General features: G+C 46.6%; 1 protein-coding gene across 50 annotated transcripts in view; it reads right to left on the bottom strand.

Moving 5' to 3' along the window:
* LOC139232545 (heat shock protein DDB_G0288861-like) overlaps positions 1 to 15,401 on the bottom strand; it is a 990,854-nt gene that overhangs the window by 468,274 nt on the left and 507,179 nt on the right. For 48 of the 50 annotated variants that reach the window (XM_070862910.1, XM_070862948.1, XM_070862943.1 and 45 more), the window contains 3 exons: positions 6,676 to 6,705; positions 4,313 to 4,342; positions 2,057 to 2,086 (listed from right to left, as the gene is read on the bottom strand). In XM_070862910.1, the coding sequence (XP_070719011.1) occupies positions 2,057 to 2,086; positions 4,313 to 4,342; positions 6,676 to 6,705 (90 nt within the window). The remainder of the gene's footprint in view (positions 1 to 2,056; positions 2,087 to 4,312; positions 4,343 to 6,675; positions 6,706 to 15,401) is intronic. The other 2 variants (XM_070862924.1, XM_070862940.1) reach the window with 1 other exon arrangement.

Raw genomic sequence — 15,401 nt, 5'->3', positions numbered from 1 at the left:
CTCTGGCCCTAGAAGGGCCAGCTGAAGACTGTGCCGCATCCTCCCTGTGCAACTTCAGTCGGAAGTGACTGGGGCGGAGCCATGGTTGGCAGAGTGGCAGCAATTGCAGAGTGGCAGCTCTCGGCTCAGGCCTGCTGTGAACCGGAGAGGCAACATCGCTATACTGGTCCTAGAAGCCAGCGCCACTCCCCCAGAGCAGCACCTCACCTCCCTCACCAAGATGCTGGAGTGCAGGTTGGCGGGGTGTGGTGACACCGTTAGGCCCCCAGTGAACCCAGCTGCAATGGTAGCAGTCAGATCTCGCATTGCCTCCAGCTGAGACAGCATGACAACAGCCACACTCTGGAAGCCATCAGAGATGACAGCAGTCAGACGCTCCGTGCCCTTGAGAGCATTCTGAGCTTCCAGGGCAGCAGCCATCCTGTGCAAAGAAAGGCCAAGACGAACTCAAGACACAGCTGCAAAACCTGCCCTTTAAGGCGGCCAGGGAGCAGCTGCATCGTTAACTTGATGGTTTGCATTAAATGGCGCGCTGCAAACTCCACTCCACAGGCACACGGCTAAAAGCAGCCATTACCACCTGGAATGAACACTCTGCTCCGTTTCAGGGACAAAAAAAGGCAATTTCTATCTTAATAACACCCCATCTATGTTGGCGGTAAGGGACGGTCAAATGCAGTGCATGCGTCCCATTTCGGCGGAGGGCAATTACGGCACCCCTCTCTCTCACAAGATTCCCAAGTGATCTTAAAAAGACATTTTCTAAGTTCCTTTTTATTTATCATCCCTACACTTGGCTTCGCACACTTGCACGGTACAACAGACCACTTGGTCTCTGTCAATGCACCAGTTCATTTTGATCCAAAGTAGCAAAATGAATAGAAAACTATTGTGTACAATCCCTGCAAAACCTAAGGGGGTATTCCTGGGAGGGAGTGCAGTGTGTAAAGAATATCTGCTGAAGAACAAAGAAAATCAAACGAGATAGGTAATCTTTTCTTACTTCTACATTTGGCATCATCCACAACACTACTAGCCAGTACTGCCCCAGAGAAGGGGTAGTGAGGTGTCACTGGTATATGAATGAGTAAAAGATCATTTATTTCCTATGCTTGAGTCTTCTCATGCCCCCCGAGCCCATGGCAATCACCCCAGAGTAGCACCTCTGCAGTAGGCTTCTAACAGATGTGTCCTAAGCTTTAAGATCCTAATGTCCTGAATCAAGCTCAGTGCTGCCAAAGGCAGTTGACAGTCTCCACGTCATAGTATCTCACTTGACACCTGCCAATACCTGAAAAATGATTGCTACGCCAGTGACTGGTGCAGTGTGCTTCCAGCCAGTGGAGATACAGTCGACCAAGGAGGTCCTGTCTGCTATGACCAATACAGGAAGTTGCTTTCATAACTTTTCCAAGATTCCCTTGGAGGTGAATCAAAAAGCAAGAGGCACGATGAATCAAAAGAAAAATATTGCGGATGCAGGAATCTGAAATAAAAACAGAAAAAGCTGGAAATTTCAGCAGGTCATGCAGCATCTGTGGAGAGAAGCAGAGTTAACATTTCGGGTCGATGATCATTCATCAGAACTCGTTAACTCATTAAGAGACACGATGAACTCTGCAAAGATTAAGGAATGGGACCTTTCTAAGATCCTGAGTAGTGTCACTCCCTCAATGCAGGCTTACGTTCATTTGGACAGGTTAAAGGTAAATTTTAATTAATGTGTGGACATTCATGTGCAATGTTCCTATGGAATTTCTTTGCTATTTTAAAGGAGCATTTAATCCGTTGTAAATAAACATCACAAAAGCATTAGCAATTGTGAACTAATATTGCACACAGTAAATCTCAGGCTATAAACAAAGGACAAATGGAGAAGAAGAAAGATTAAGGAGAAAAGAAAAATTAGGTTAGCAGAAATAATACATTTTTATTAGTTTTTCATTGCTGATTTAGATTTTGACTAACTTTATTACTTCAATACACAATGGCTCATTCTCGACAAAACTTTTCATCAATTACTTTGATATTTCAGCAGTGAATTTTTTGTACTGACCGATCTTGAGTTAAAGGTGCTCTCGACATTCTAAGAATACAAAAGAAAAGAACCATTAGAAATACAATGTAAAAATATTGGCATTTTTATATTTTGTTGAGGACTTGAATTTTATCAGTAAGAAATGCCAAAAAATGTGATTTCTGTCAACAACCGCTTGCGTTTATTCTCTGGTCATGGCCTCCTGCCGCTGGCATTCCCTCCCAGCCGCTGTCTAGGCTGCCCATTTGACTGGTTGCCAGAACGGAAATAAACCAAAATGTTTATGAGGTTCTGTCGTTAAGTTCGACAGGATTCCATGTCCCCAGATCCCTGCTCAGTTCTCAGCTGTTTTCGGCTTACCCCGTGACCTCTTCACCACCCCTAAATATTGGGGCCTGATGTTTGGAACACTCTGGTCTTATTCAGGTTGTGAACACAAGGTGATTAAAAAAAGAGAGCCAGAGACACATTCAGGTTTTAAAACAGAGAGCTGCAAGAGGAAGAAAGGGACTTGCATTTATATAACACCTTATCATTTCTGACCAAAAACATTTCACCTAAAATGAATTCCTTTCAATTGAGTGACTGCATGAAGCGTCAAGAATAATGTCCAAATTTATAAAGGGGGTGAACATTTAAACATTCTGTATGGACAATACCAATGTGAGGTACAAAATCTGAAAAAAACCCCACCAGATTCCTTCTGCATAAAGAGACAAATATCCCCAAAGACTGGCTCCCCCTGAAAGTGTATCTGGATAGAATCAGCCTTCGAATATCTTTAGTGTGTTATCAACATTTCGCACTGTACCTACCAGTGCCCAAATCCTAATATTAGAGTGGATTACCATGGCTGACCAGAAGATATGAATTCTGCATTGCCATTAAATGGGAGGAGAGCCACATATCCTTTATTGCTGTATCCTATGTTCTTTGTTACTATCTCAGACAGCCAATAAATTTTCCCTTCCATTTTCCAATAATTTTCTCCCCTTGTTGGGCCGTGGTTACAAAGCACTGGACACTGCCTACTACCCCAAATCTCTGCTCCATTCCCAAATATATTTGACTTTGGGAATGACTCAGACACTTGGGGGAAATTTAACTAAAAAAAACAGGTGGGTTTGGAACGTGTGGGTAGTTATATTGTTGAGAATGGGATTGCCGATATGATCCCACTAATTTCGGGTTTTAACGGAAGCGGGACGGGGGGTGCTGGCAATCAACCTGCTCCCAGGTGGCAAAATATCAATTTAATATTATAATGATGCTGGCAACCTTTTTTGAGCCTCCATTTTGTTTTCAACGGCATGTGGATGTCATACAATTTGTGAAACCCGGCTGTTAAAGCAAGACGGGGACTGCTGGACCCAGGAGGTAAGTGGCTTTATACCTACCTCCTGGATCCAGGGACTCTACCTAACCCACCCCCCACGATTGGAGATCGGTGGTGGGGCAGGGGGAAGAGAGGTTCAGGGATCACCTTCCCAGGCCTCCGCCTGCCCAATCTTCGATCACCTCCCCAGGCCTTTCCCGCATGCCTCGGCCTTCCCCAACAATGATGCTGAGGACCAGTCACCGGTGACCGGCCCCAATAATCTCTCTCCTGCTGACCCCCACACCCTACTTGTCTGCCTGACCTCCCCACCGATGCTTTCCCCGATCTTCTCTCGGCCCCGCATCTCTGACTGATTTCCCACCGATCCTTTTAACGGCAATGCCCGATCCTCAATTTCTGGCTGACCACTCACCTCAACAATCGTTTGTCCCGCTCCCACTCCTCTACCCTGCCCCGTGCCACCCACCCCCCACACCCACGCCCCTCGCACCGAACCACTGCCCAGTCCTGAATTCCCCCCAAACCATTGGCAGGCCCCATGTCTATTCTCCCTCACCCTCTGATCCATTGTCCGGTCCCCAGTGCTCTCTCAACTCCCCCCCCGCCCCCATGTCGATGCACTGCCCAACCCGGCTCTCACGTGAACTCTCACTGTCTGCTCTGTGCGGCTGCAGGAGGAAAACGAAGCCTCACATACAAGTCATGCCCTGCCATTATAGTCAGAAGGGTCTGCAGGAAATCCGGCCTCCCAGGTTTCCCGACCACATTGGAGCACCACCACGCCTACACCAAACACGCCTTCCTGCAGAAAATTCCGGCCTTTGATTGGGGTCAGAAAGTGGGTTACTGATTTCTCTAATGTACTGGAATTAATAAATAGTTTGCCTCAGGAAAGGTACTATAATAATAGAGCAAACTGTGTGTGTTGTACTCACTGCACTAGATTTGGAGAGCTCGGAAACAGCCTGAAGAAACCAAAACAACAAATCATTTCCTGTGATGCAGGGATTTCTCACATCAGGTTTTATCCTTTTGCTACATAATGGTCAAAAACTAATTTAAACTATAGAGGCCAATAAAACAGAAAGAAAAAATGCTGCAACATAATGGGGTAGAAATTGCTCCCTGCCGGAAACGGGGTTTCGATAGTTTTTACCGCAGCTGCGGTTCAGGTGATTTTGTTTTTATCCAGAAATCGGTCTTGATGGGGGCGTGACTACACCTGAGGAGCAAAGACTGCAGCTGAGGTACAGAAGTTGGGGGTGGAGCGGAGTCACTGTGCGATGACATCACCATGGCTCTCCCCTTCACATAAAGGGGAGAGCCTTCTTGATTTTAAAACTTCGGCTGACTGGGTCACCAAGAGATTGTACCAGGGTGCCTGCGGGCGGTGCGGCCGAGCCCGAGGCATAATTGTCGGGTCGACAAAAAAAAAAACATTTCGGCTGTGACAGTGCGCCCTCCCCTTTAAGGGAAGCCGCACTGCCGCTGCAGAAGGCCACAGCCTAACTGGAGCATGGGGAGAAACATGTTTTGGCACTGCCAGGCGGGCCGAAGATTTTCCGAGGAGAATTGCACCGTTGGGGTCATTAGATCGGCGTTGCGCACAGTGATGATGCGCTTAAGATGGATCAGCAGCAGTGGAACAGTAAGAGGGGGATCGGGGAACTACTGGGAAAACTCGGGAGGGTAATTGGGCTAGCAGTGGCCATTCCAGCAAAAGTCGTCAGCCACTCCACTCTGCAGCATGACCGCCGATTTGTGGTGGTAACAAGCCTTAAGCAAAGGGACAATTTCGGTCCCAACAAGTTCAAAATAGTGACCGTTGTCCTGGTTACAGATAAATAAGCATTGAAACATCCAGGGTTAACATGAACTCTCTGCACCAAAAGCACACACACGAAAGGAAAACCCAGGAAACCTACTCTCTCATGGGTTTCCCCTTGATCCTAAAAATAAATTTTTCTCAGCTCCTTTGTATTTTTCATCGCTACACTTGGCTCCACACACTTGCACAGTGGAAAAGACCACTGCCTCTGTCAGCTCAACAGTTCCTTTTCATCTAAAGTAGCAAACAAAAGGAATAGAAACTGTTGTGTACACGTCCTGCTAGACCCAAGGGTATTCCCGGGAGGGAGAGCAGTGTGTAAAGAATATCTGCTGAAGAAAATCAAATGAGATAGAAAATCTTTTCTTACTTCTTCATTTGGCATCATCCACATCTGGCCAGAGGTGGCCCAGAGAAGGGGTAGTGAGGTGTCATTGGTATATTAAAGAGTAAAAGCTCATTTATTTCCTACACTTGAGTCTTCTCATGTCCCCAAAACCCAAGCCAATCACCCACAAAGTTGCAACTCTGCAGTTGGCTTCTAACAGAGGTGTCCTAAGCTTGAGGATTCTAATGCCCTGAATCACGCTCAGTGCTGCCAAAAGCAGTTGACAGGACCCCACGTCACAGTAAACGTTTCACTTGAAAATCCTGAAAAATGATTGCTCAGTGACTGGTGAGGTATAAGGACACAAGAAATAGGAACAAGGTTTGGCCAGACGGCCCCTCGAGCTTGCTCTCATTCAATAAGATCATGGCTGATCTGATCATGCACTCAGCTCCACTTCCCTGCCCGCTCCCCATAACCCCTTATCGTTTAAGAAACTGTCTAGTTCTGTCTTAAATTTATTCAATGTCCCAGCTTCCACAGCACTCTGAGGCAGCGAATTCCACAGATTTACAACCTCCTGAGAGAAGAAATTTCTCATCACAGTTTTAAATGGGTACGCTTGCAGTCAGTGGAGACACAGTCGATGCAGCTGGTCCTATCTACTCTGACCATTACTGGAAGTTGCTTTCATAAGTTTTCCAAGATTCCCTTGGCGGTGAATCAAAAAGCAATCGGCTGATGAAATCTGCAAAGGCTCAGTGGTGAGACCTTTCCAAGATCCTGAGTAGTGACTCTTCCCCAATGCAGAGTTACACTCAGTTGGACAGGTTAAAGGTAAATTGTGGACATTTATGTGCAATGTTCCTATGAAATATCTTTGCTATTTTAAAGGAGCTTTTAACCCGTTGTAAATAAGCATCACACAAAAGCATGAGCAATTGTGCACTAACATTATAAATAAAAGACAAATGAAGAAGAAAGATTAGGGGCAAAGGAAAAACTAGGTTAGCAGAAATAATACATTTTAATTCTTTTTCAATGTGTATTAGATTTTGACTAACTTTATTACTTCAATACACAATGGCTCAATCTAGATAAAACTTTTCATCGAGTTACCATAATATTTCAACTATACTGACCGATCTTCAGTTAAAGATGGTCGCGACCGTCTAAGAATACAAAAAAAGAACCATTAGAAATACAATCTAAAAATAGTGGCATTTTAACATTTTGTTGAGGACTCGAGTTTTATCAGCAAGAAACACTAAAACGTGTGAGTTCTGTCAACAACAGCTTGGGTTTAGTCTCGGGTTGTGGCCTCCTGCCGCTGGCACTCCCTCCCAGCTGCTGGTTAGGCTGTCCATTTCCCCGGCTGCCAGAAGGGAAATGGAACCATAAATGTTTGAGGTCCTGTCGTTAAGTTCGGCAGGACCTCCGTGTCCCCAGATCACTGCCCAGATCTTCGGCTGTTTTCAGCCTACCCCATTACTTCTTCACCTCCCCGTAAATATCGGGGGCCTGATATTGGGAACATTCTGGTCATATTCAGGTTGTGAACACAAGGTGATTAATAAAATAGAGACAAAGACACAGTCAGACAGGTATTAAAACAGAGAGCTGCAAGAAAAGAATACTTGCATTTATAGAACACCGTTCATGACCACCGGACATCTCAAAGCGCTTTACAGCCAGTGAAGTACCTTTGGAGTGCAGTCACTGTTGTAATGTGGGAAACACGGCAGCCAATTTGTGCACAGCAAGCTCACACAAACAGCAATGTGATAATGACCAAATAATCTGGGGGTTTTTATTATGTTGATTGAGGTTTAAATATTGGCCAGAACACCGGAAGTAACTCCCCTGCTTTTCTTCGAAGTGCCATGGGATCTTTTACGTCCGGTTAAACATCTCATCCAAAAGATGGCATGTCCCTCAGCACTGCACCGCTGTGTCTGCCTAGATATATATGTGCTTAAGTCCCTGGAGAAGGACTTGAAACCACAACCTTCTGACTCAGAGGCAAATGCACTATCTACTGAGCCACAGCTGACACTAGAAGGAGCAAGAAAGGGGCCTGCATTTGTATAATACTTTATAATTTCTGTCGTGAAACATTTCACCTAAAATGAATTCCTTTTAATTGAGTGACTGCTTTGCACAAAGTGTAAAGAACAGTTTCCATATTTATGAGCATTTCAACATTCTGTATGGACAATACCAATGTGAGGTACAAAATTTGAAAAAAACCTCTATAGATTCCCTCTGCATAAAGATACAAATATCACCAAAGACTGGCTCAGCCAGAAAGTGTATGTGGTTAGAACCAATCTTCAAATATCTTTACTGTGTTATCAACATTTTGCACCGTAGCTACCAGTCCCCAAATCCCAATATTACCATGGCTTACCCGAAGGTTTGGATTCTGCATTCGCATTAAATGGGAAGAGAGTTACTCATCCATTATTGCTGTATCCTATGTTCTTTGTTACTACATCAGATAACCAATAACTTTTCTCTTCCATTTTCCACTAATTTTCTCCCCTTGTTGGGCAGTGTTTACAAATCACTGGCCATCGCCTACTACCCAAAATCTCTGCTCCATTCCCAAATATATTTAACTTTGGGAATGACTCAGACACGGGGGGGGTGGGGGGGGGAGGGGAGGGGAATTTCATCTAAAAAAATAGGTGGGTTTGGAACGTATGTGTTATGTATAGAAGAACTCCACGAGGCTGAGTACTGTGAGCTAAACTTAGTGTGACCTTAGTTTTCTTTATTACAACTCCAGAGTGCCTAAACAACATCGCAGCCAACCTTTGATACTGGCCCTGCACGTGTGTGCAGGTGACCATTAGGACTCCAACAGTGCACCCTCTGGTGACAAGTATTACATAGTTACATACATAACATCACTCCCCCACAAGTTATTTACAAGTTGAGCGATCCGGAGCCCTTTTGTCCCTGGTTGATCGTCTAAGTTCAAACCCTGGCGTGTGTGAGTTGGCCGGACCATTGTTGCACTGCACCGCGGCTGGTCTGACCGAATTTTCAGGAACGGTGGGTTCATCCTTGTGATTGACAGCGAGGTCGATTGCTGGTTGGGTGTATGTTGATGGATCGTCAATGGTGATGTCCTCCTCAAGTCGTTCCTGGTTGTCAGTAAATCACAATTTGGTCTGATCTAAATGCTTTCTGCACGTTTGGCCATTTAACAGTTTGATTATAAACACCCTATTCCCTTCCTTGGCCAAAACAGTGCCAGCAACCCAATTGGGACCCTGACCGTAATTTCGGACAAACACAGGGTCGTTAACATCAATGTCATGTGAAACAGCTGCGTGATTGTGGTACATGTTCTGCCAGTGTCGCTGGGTTTCCATGTGATCATTGAGATCTGGGTGGACTAGGGAGAGCCTGGTTTTGAAGGCTCTCTTCATTAACAATTCTGCCGGGGGAACCCCGGGAAGCGAATGGGATTGCATCTGGTAACTGAGCAGAATATGAGACAAGCGAGTCTGCAGGAAGCTGTCCGTCACGCATTTCGTGCTCTGATTGATTGTTTGGACTGCCCGTTCCGCTTGACTATTAGACGTGGGCTTAAACGGAGCAGACCTGACATGCTTGATGCCATTGCGGGTCATAAACTCGTTGAATTCCGAGCTGGTGAAACACGGTCCATTGTCAATGACAAGGACGTCGGACAAGCCATGGGTGGCGATCATGGCCCGGAAGCTTTCAATGGTGGCTGTGGACATGCTGGATGACATGATTACGCATTCAATCCAGCTGGAGTAAGCATCCACTACTACTAGAAAGGGGCCAGCAAAATCTACATGGATCCTGGACCACGGTTTGGAGGGCCATGACCACAGACTCAGTGGAGCCTCCCTTGGTGCATTGCTCAGTTGCGAGCAAGTGTTGCACTGATGCACGCATGACTCCAAGTCTGAGTCAATGCCGGGCCACCAAACATGCGACCTGGCAGTTGCCTTCATCATGACAATGCCTGGGTGGATACTGTGTAGGTCGTATATAAACTTTTCCCTGCCTTTTTTTGGCAAAACCACGTGATTACTCCATAAGAGATAATCCGACTGGATGGACATTTCATCTTTGCGTCGGTGAAATGGCTTAATTTCATCTTACATTTCCCTGGGAACGGCCGACCAGTTCCCATTGAGGACGCAACTCTTTACTAATGATAGCACAGGATGCTGGCTGGTCCAGGTCCTGATCTGGCGAGCCGTGACAGGTGAGCCCTCGCTCTCAAAAGCATCCATGACCAGTAGCAAGTCTGCGGGCTGTGCCATTTCAACCCCGGTGGTGGTTAATGGTAGCCGACTGAGAGCATCGACACAGTTTTTAGTGCCTGGTTTGTGGCGGATAACATAGTCATAAGCGGATAATGTTAGTGCCCATCTTTGGATGCGGGATGAAGCATTGGTGTTTATACCTTTGCTGTCTGAAAACAGCGAAATGAGCGGCTTGTGGTCAGTTTCAAGCTCAAACTGAAGTCCAAATAGATATTGGCACGTTTTCTTAACCCCATATACATATGCTAATGCCTCTTTCTAGACCATACTATAGGCTCTCTCAACCTTAGACAGATTTCTAGATGCGTATGCAACCGGTTGGAGGTTGCCCGATACATTGGCTTGAAGTAACACACAGCCGACCCCGTATGATGAGGTGTCACAAGCTAGCACTAAACGTTTACATGGGTCATAGTGTACAATTAACTTATTTGAACAGAGCAGGTTCCTGGCCTTCTCAAAGGCTGTATCTTGAGATTTGCCCCAAACCCAGTCGTCACCCTTACGTAGCAACATGTGCAAAGGCTCTAACAACGTGCTCAATCCGGTAGAAAGTTACCGAAATAGTTGAGGAGTCCCAGGAACGAACGCAGCTCCGTCACATTCTGTGGTCTGGGTGCATTCTTGATGGCCTCTGTCTTTGAGTCCGTGGGCCTGATGCCGTCTGCTGCAATCTTTCTCCCCCAAAAATTTGACTTCTGGCGCCAGGAAAGCACACTTGGAGCTTTTCAGCCTGAGTCCCACTTTGTCTAGGCGACTTAGAACCTCTTCCAGGTTGTGTAGGTGCTCGATGGTGTCACGACTGATGATCAAGATGTTGTCTTGAAACACAATGGTGCGCAGAACAGATTTCAGCAAACTCTCCATGTTTCTCTGGAAAATGGCTGCAGCCAAGCGAATCCCGAAAGGGCACCTGTAGTATATAAACAGCCCTTTGTGTGTGTTGATGCACGTCAGTCTTTTCGAAGATTCAGCCAGCTCCTGTGTCATGTAGGCGGAGGTTAGGTCCAACTTGGTGAATGACTTCCCACACCGCCCCTGCCCCGCTAATGTTGCGAACAGACCATCTGCCTTGGGCAGTGGGTACTGGTCCTGTAGTGAGACTTCGTTAATCGTTACCTTGTAGTCACCACAGATTCTGACTGTGCCATCGTTTTTCAACACCAGAACAGTTGGACTGGCCCACTCATTGAATTCGACTGGCTACATGATTCCTTCGCGTTGGAGTTTGTCCAGTTCGATCTCGACTTTCTCCCTCATCGTGTACGGAACCGCCCGAGCCTTGTGATGGACAGGCCGTGCATCGGGGCCTAGATGGATCTGTACCTTGGCGCCTGTGAAGTTGTTGATGCCTGATTCGAATAGCGAGGGAAACTTGCTCAGCACTTGAGCACACGAGGCGTCATCTACTGAAGATAGTGCTTTGATGTTTTTCCAATTCCTTCTAATCTTTTCTAGCCAGTTTCTGCCAAACAGCGTTGGGCCAATGCCTGGAACAATCCACAATGATAGGTCATGCACAGCTCCATCATACGATACCTTCACTGCCACACTTTCAATGACTGGTATGAGCTCTTTGGTGTAGGTATGCAGCTTTGCATTAATCGGGCTCAGTTTTGGCCTTTGTGCCTTATTGCCTCACAGTTTCTCGAAAGCCTTCTGGCTCATTATAGGAGGGCTCTTGGTGGTGAAGGTATGTACCCCATACACTTTTTCCTTGGGTTGAGTTGCCTGTGCTGCGTGATCCGTGCTGGATCGATCATCCTCTGCCACGTGGTGTGTCGCAGCACGTTTGCACATTCGCTGGAGGTGCCTCATCGTTGTGCAGCCTTTGCACATGCAGTGCTTGAATCGACATTGATGGGTCCGATGATTACCCCCGCAGCGCCAACACGTGCTAATGGATTCACATTCACCCCTGATGGCAGACTCTGAGTTATCACAGGTCTTGCAGCCGCAGACATATAGCAGCCGCAGACATATAGGCCTTGCCATATGCAGTTTGGCCTGCTAGCGACGTAATTTTATGCATTGTACTTGCTGGTGAGCTTCGATGTTGAGAAGATATCTGTTTGGTGTTATCGTCTGTGGCCATGATGCCTGGGTGATCGTGATGGCCCTGCTCAGGTCTAGGGTTTCGGCAGCCAGCAGCTTTCGAAGAATGATCTCGTGGCTGATACCAAGCATGAAAAAGTCCCGCAGCATTTCCCCCAACGCAACTCCAAACACAAGGTCCCGCGAGGCGTCTCAGGTCGGCAACATAATCCGCCACGTCTGGCCCCCGGAGAGATGGTGCGTGTAAAAATGATACCTGGCCATGAGGATACTCTCCTTCGGCTTGAGGTGGTCTCGAACCAACGTGCACGACTTTGTATATTCCTTCTCTGTTGGTATTGTCGGTGCGATCAGATTCTTGAAGAGGCAGTATATTTTAGGCCCACAGACAGTGAGGAGAACCACCCTGCGTTTGGCCGGGTTAGTGTCTCTTTCCAGCTTGTTGGCCACGAAGTACTGGTCGAGACGAAGGCTTCCCAATCATCACCCTCTACAAATCTTCCTAATATTCCAACAATAGCCATGGTTGCGTGAAGGTTCGTATTCTGTTACTCGTCGCCAACTGTTATGTATAGAAGAACTCCACGAGACTGAGTACTGTGAGCTATATTTAGTGTGACCTTAGTCTTCTTTATTACAATGCCAGAGTGCCTAAACAACATGGCAGCCAACCTTTTATACTGGCCCTGCACATGTGTGCAGGTGACCATTAAGACTCCAACAGTCGCGCCCTCTGGTGGCAAGTATTACATAGTTACATACATAACAGTATGGGTAGTTACATTGCTAAAAATGGGATTCCCGACCTGATCCCGCCTACTTCCGGTTTTAACAGAAGTGGAATGGCGGGGCTGACAACCAACCCGCTCCCGGGGGCAAAACATCAATTTAGTATTATAAAGAGGCTGGCAACCTCTTATTTAATCTCCATTTTGTTTGCAACTGCTTGTGGAAGGGTTTCATGCAATTCGTGAAACCTGGCAGTTAAAGCAAGATGGGGACTGCTGGATCCAGGAGGCTTTATACCTACCTGCTGGATCCAAGGACTCTACCTAACCCACCCCCCCGTGATTGGAAATCGGGGATGGGGCAGGGGGAAGAGAGTTCCGGGGATCACCCTCCTAGGCCTCCACCTGCCCAAGTCTCCGATTACCTCCCCAGGCCTTCCCCGTGCCACTACGCCTTCCCCCAATGATGATGCTGAGAAACAACCAGTGGTGGCTGGCCCCAATAATCATAGAAACATAGAAAATAGGTGCAGGAGTAAGCCATTCGGCCCTTCTAGCCTGCACCGCCATTCAATGAGTTCATGGCTGAACATGCAACTTCAGTACCCCATTCCTGCTTTCTCACCATACCCCTTGATTCCCCTAGTAGTAAGGACTTCATCTAACTCCTTTTTGAATATATTTAGTGAATTGGCCTCAACAACTTTCTGTGGTAGAGAATTCCACAGGTTCACCACTCTCTGGGTGAAGAAATTCCTCCTCATCTCGGTCCTAAATGGCTTCCCCCTTATCCTTCGACTGTGTCCCCTGGTTCTGGACTTCCCCAACATTGGGAACATTCTTTCTGCATCTAACCTATCTAACCCCGTCAGAATTTTAAACGTTTCTATGAGGTCCCCTCTCATTCTTCTGAACTCCAGTGAATACAAGCCCAGTTGATCCAGTCTTTCTTGATAGGTCAGTCCCGCCATCCCGGGAATCAGTCTGGTGAACCTTCGCTGCACTCCCTCAATAGCAAGAATGTCCTTCCTCAGGTTAGGAGACCAAAACTGTACACAATACTCCAGGTGTGGCCTCACCAAGGCCCTGTACAATTGTAGCAACACCTCCCTGCCCTTGTACTCAAATCCCCTCGCTATGAAGGCCAACATGCCATTTGCTTTCTTAACCGCCTGCTGTACCTGCATGCCAACCTTCAATGACTGATGTACCATGACACCCAGGTCTCTTTGCACCTGCCCTTTTCCTAATCTGTCACCATTCAGATAATAGTCTGTCTCTCTGTTTTTACCACCAAAGTGGATAACCTCACATTTATCCACATTATACTTCATCTGCCATGCATTTGCCCACTCACCTAACCTATCCAAGTCGCTCTGCAGCCTCATAGAATCCTCCTTGCAGCTCACACTGCCACCCAACTTAGTGTCATCCGCAAATTTGGAGATACTACATTTAATCCCCTCGTCTAAATCATTAATGTACAGTGTAAACAGCTGGGGCCCCAGCACAGAACCTTGCGGTACCCCACTAGTCACTGCCTGCCATTCTGAAAAGTACCCATTTACTCCTACTCTTTGCTTCCTGTCTGACAACCAGTTCTCAATCTATGTCAGCACACTACCCCCAATCCCATGTGCTTTAACTTTGCACATTAATCTCTTGTGTGGGACCTTGTCGAAAGCCTTCTGAAAGTCCAAATATACCACATCAACTGGTTCTCCCTTGTCCACTCTACTGGAAACATCCTCAAAAAATTCCAGAAGATTTGTCAAGCATGATTTCCCTTTCACAAATCCATGCTGACTTGGACCTATCATATTACCTCTTTCCAAATGCACTGCTATGACATCCTTAATAATTGATTCCATCATTTTACCCACTACCGATGTCAGGCTGACCGGTCTGTAATTCCCTGTTTTCTCTCTCCCTCCTTTTTTAAAAAGTGGGGTTACATTGGCTACCCTCCACTCCATAGGAACTGATCCAGAGTCAATGGAATGTTGGAAAATGACTGTCAATGCATCCACTATTTCCAAGGCCACCTCCTTAAGTACTCTGGGATGCAGTCCATCAGGCCCTGGGGATTTATCGGCCTTCAATCCCATCAATTTCCCCAACACAATTTCCCGACTAATAAGGATTTCCCTCAGTTCCTCCTCCTTACTAGACCCTCCGACCCCTTTTATATCCGGAAGGTTGTTTGTGTCCTCCTCAGTGAATACCGAACCAAAGTACTTGTTCAATTGGTCCGCCATTTTTTTGTTCCCCGTTATGACTTCCCCTGATTCTGACTGCAGGGGACCTACGTTTGTCTTTACTAACCTTTTTCTCTTTACATATCTATAGAAACTTTTGCAATCCGTCTTAATGTTCCCTGCAAGCTTCTTCTCGTACTCCATTTTCCCTGCCCTAATCAAACCCTTTGTCCTCCTCTGCTGAGTTCTAAATTTCTCCCAGTCCCCGGGTTCTCTGCTATTTCTGGCCAATTTGTATGCCACTTCCTTGGCTTTAATGCTATCCCTGATTTCCCTTGATAGCCACGGTTGAGCCACCTTCCCTTTTTTATTTTTACGACAGACAGGAATGTACAATTGTTGTAGTTCATCCATGCGGTCTCTAAATGTCTGCCATTGCCCATCCTGCTGACCCCCACACACTACCTGTCTGCCAGACTTCCTCGCCGATGCTATCCCCGGCTGTATCCCCGATCCTCACTCGGCCCCGCATCTCTACCAGATCTCCCCCACAATCCTTTTAATGGCAGAG

This window comes from Pristiophorus japonicus, chromosome 20 (assembly GCF_044704955.1).
Source record: "Pristiophorus japonicus isolate sPriJap1 chromosome 20, sPriJap1.hap1, whole genome shotgun sequence".
Lineage (NCBI taxonomy): Eukaryota > Metazoa > Chordata > Chondrichthyes > Pristiophoridae > Pristiophorus > Pristiophorus japonicus.
The sequence above is the reverse complement of the archived record's forward strand: the minus strand, read 5'-3'. Positions and strand labels throughout refer to the sequence as shown.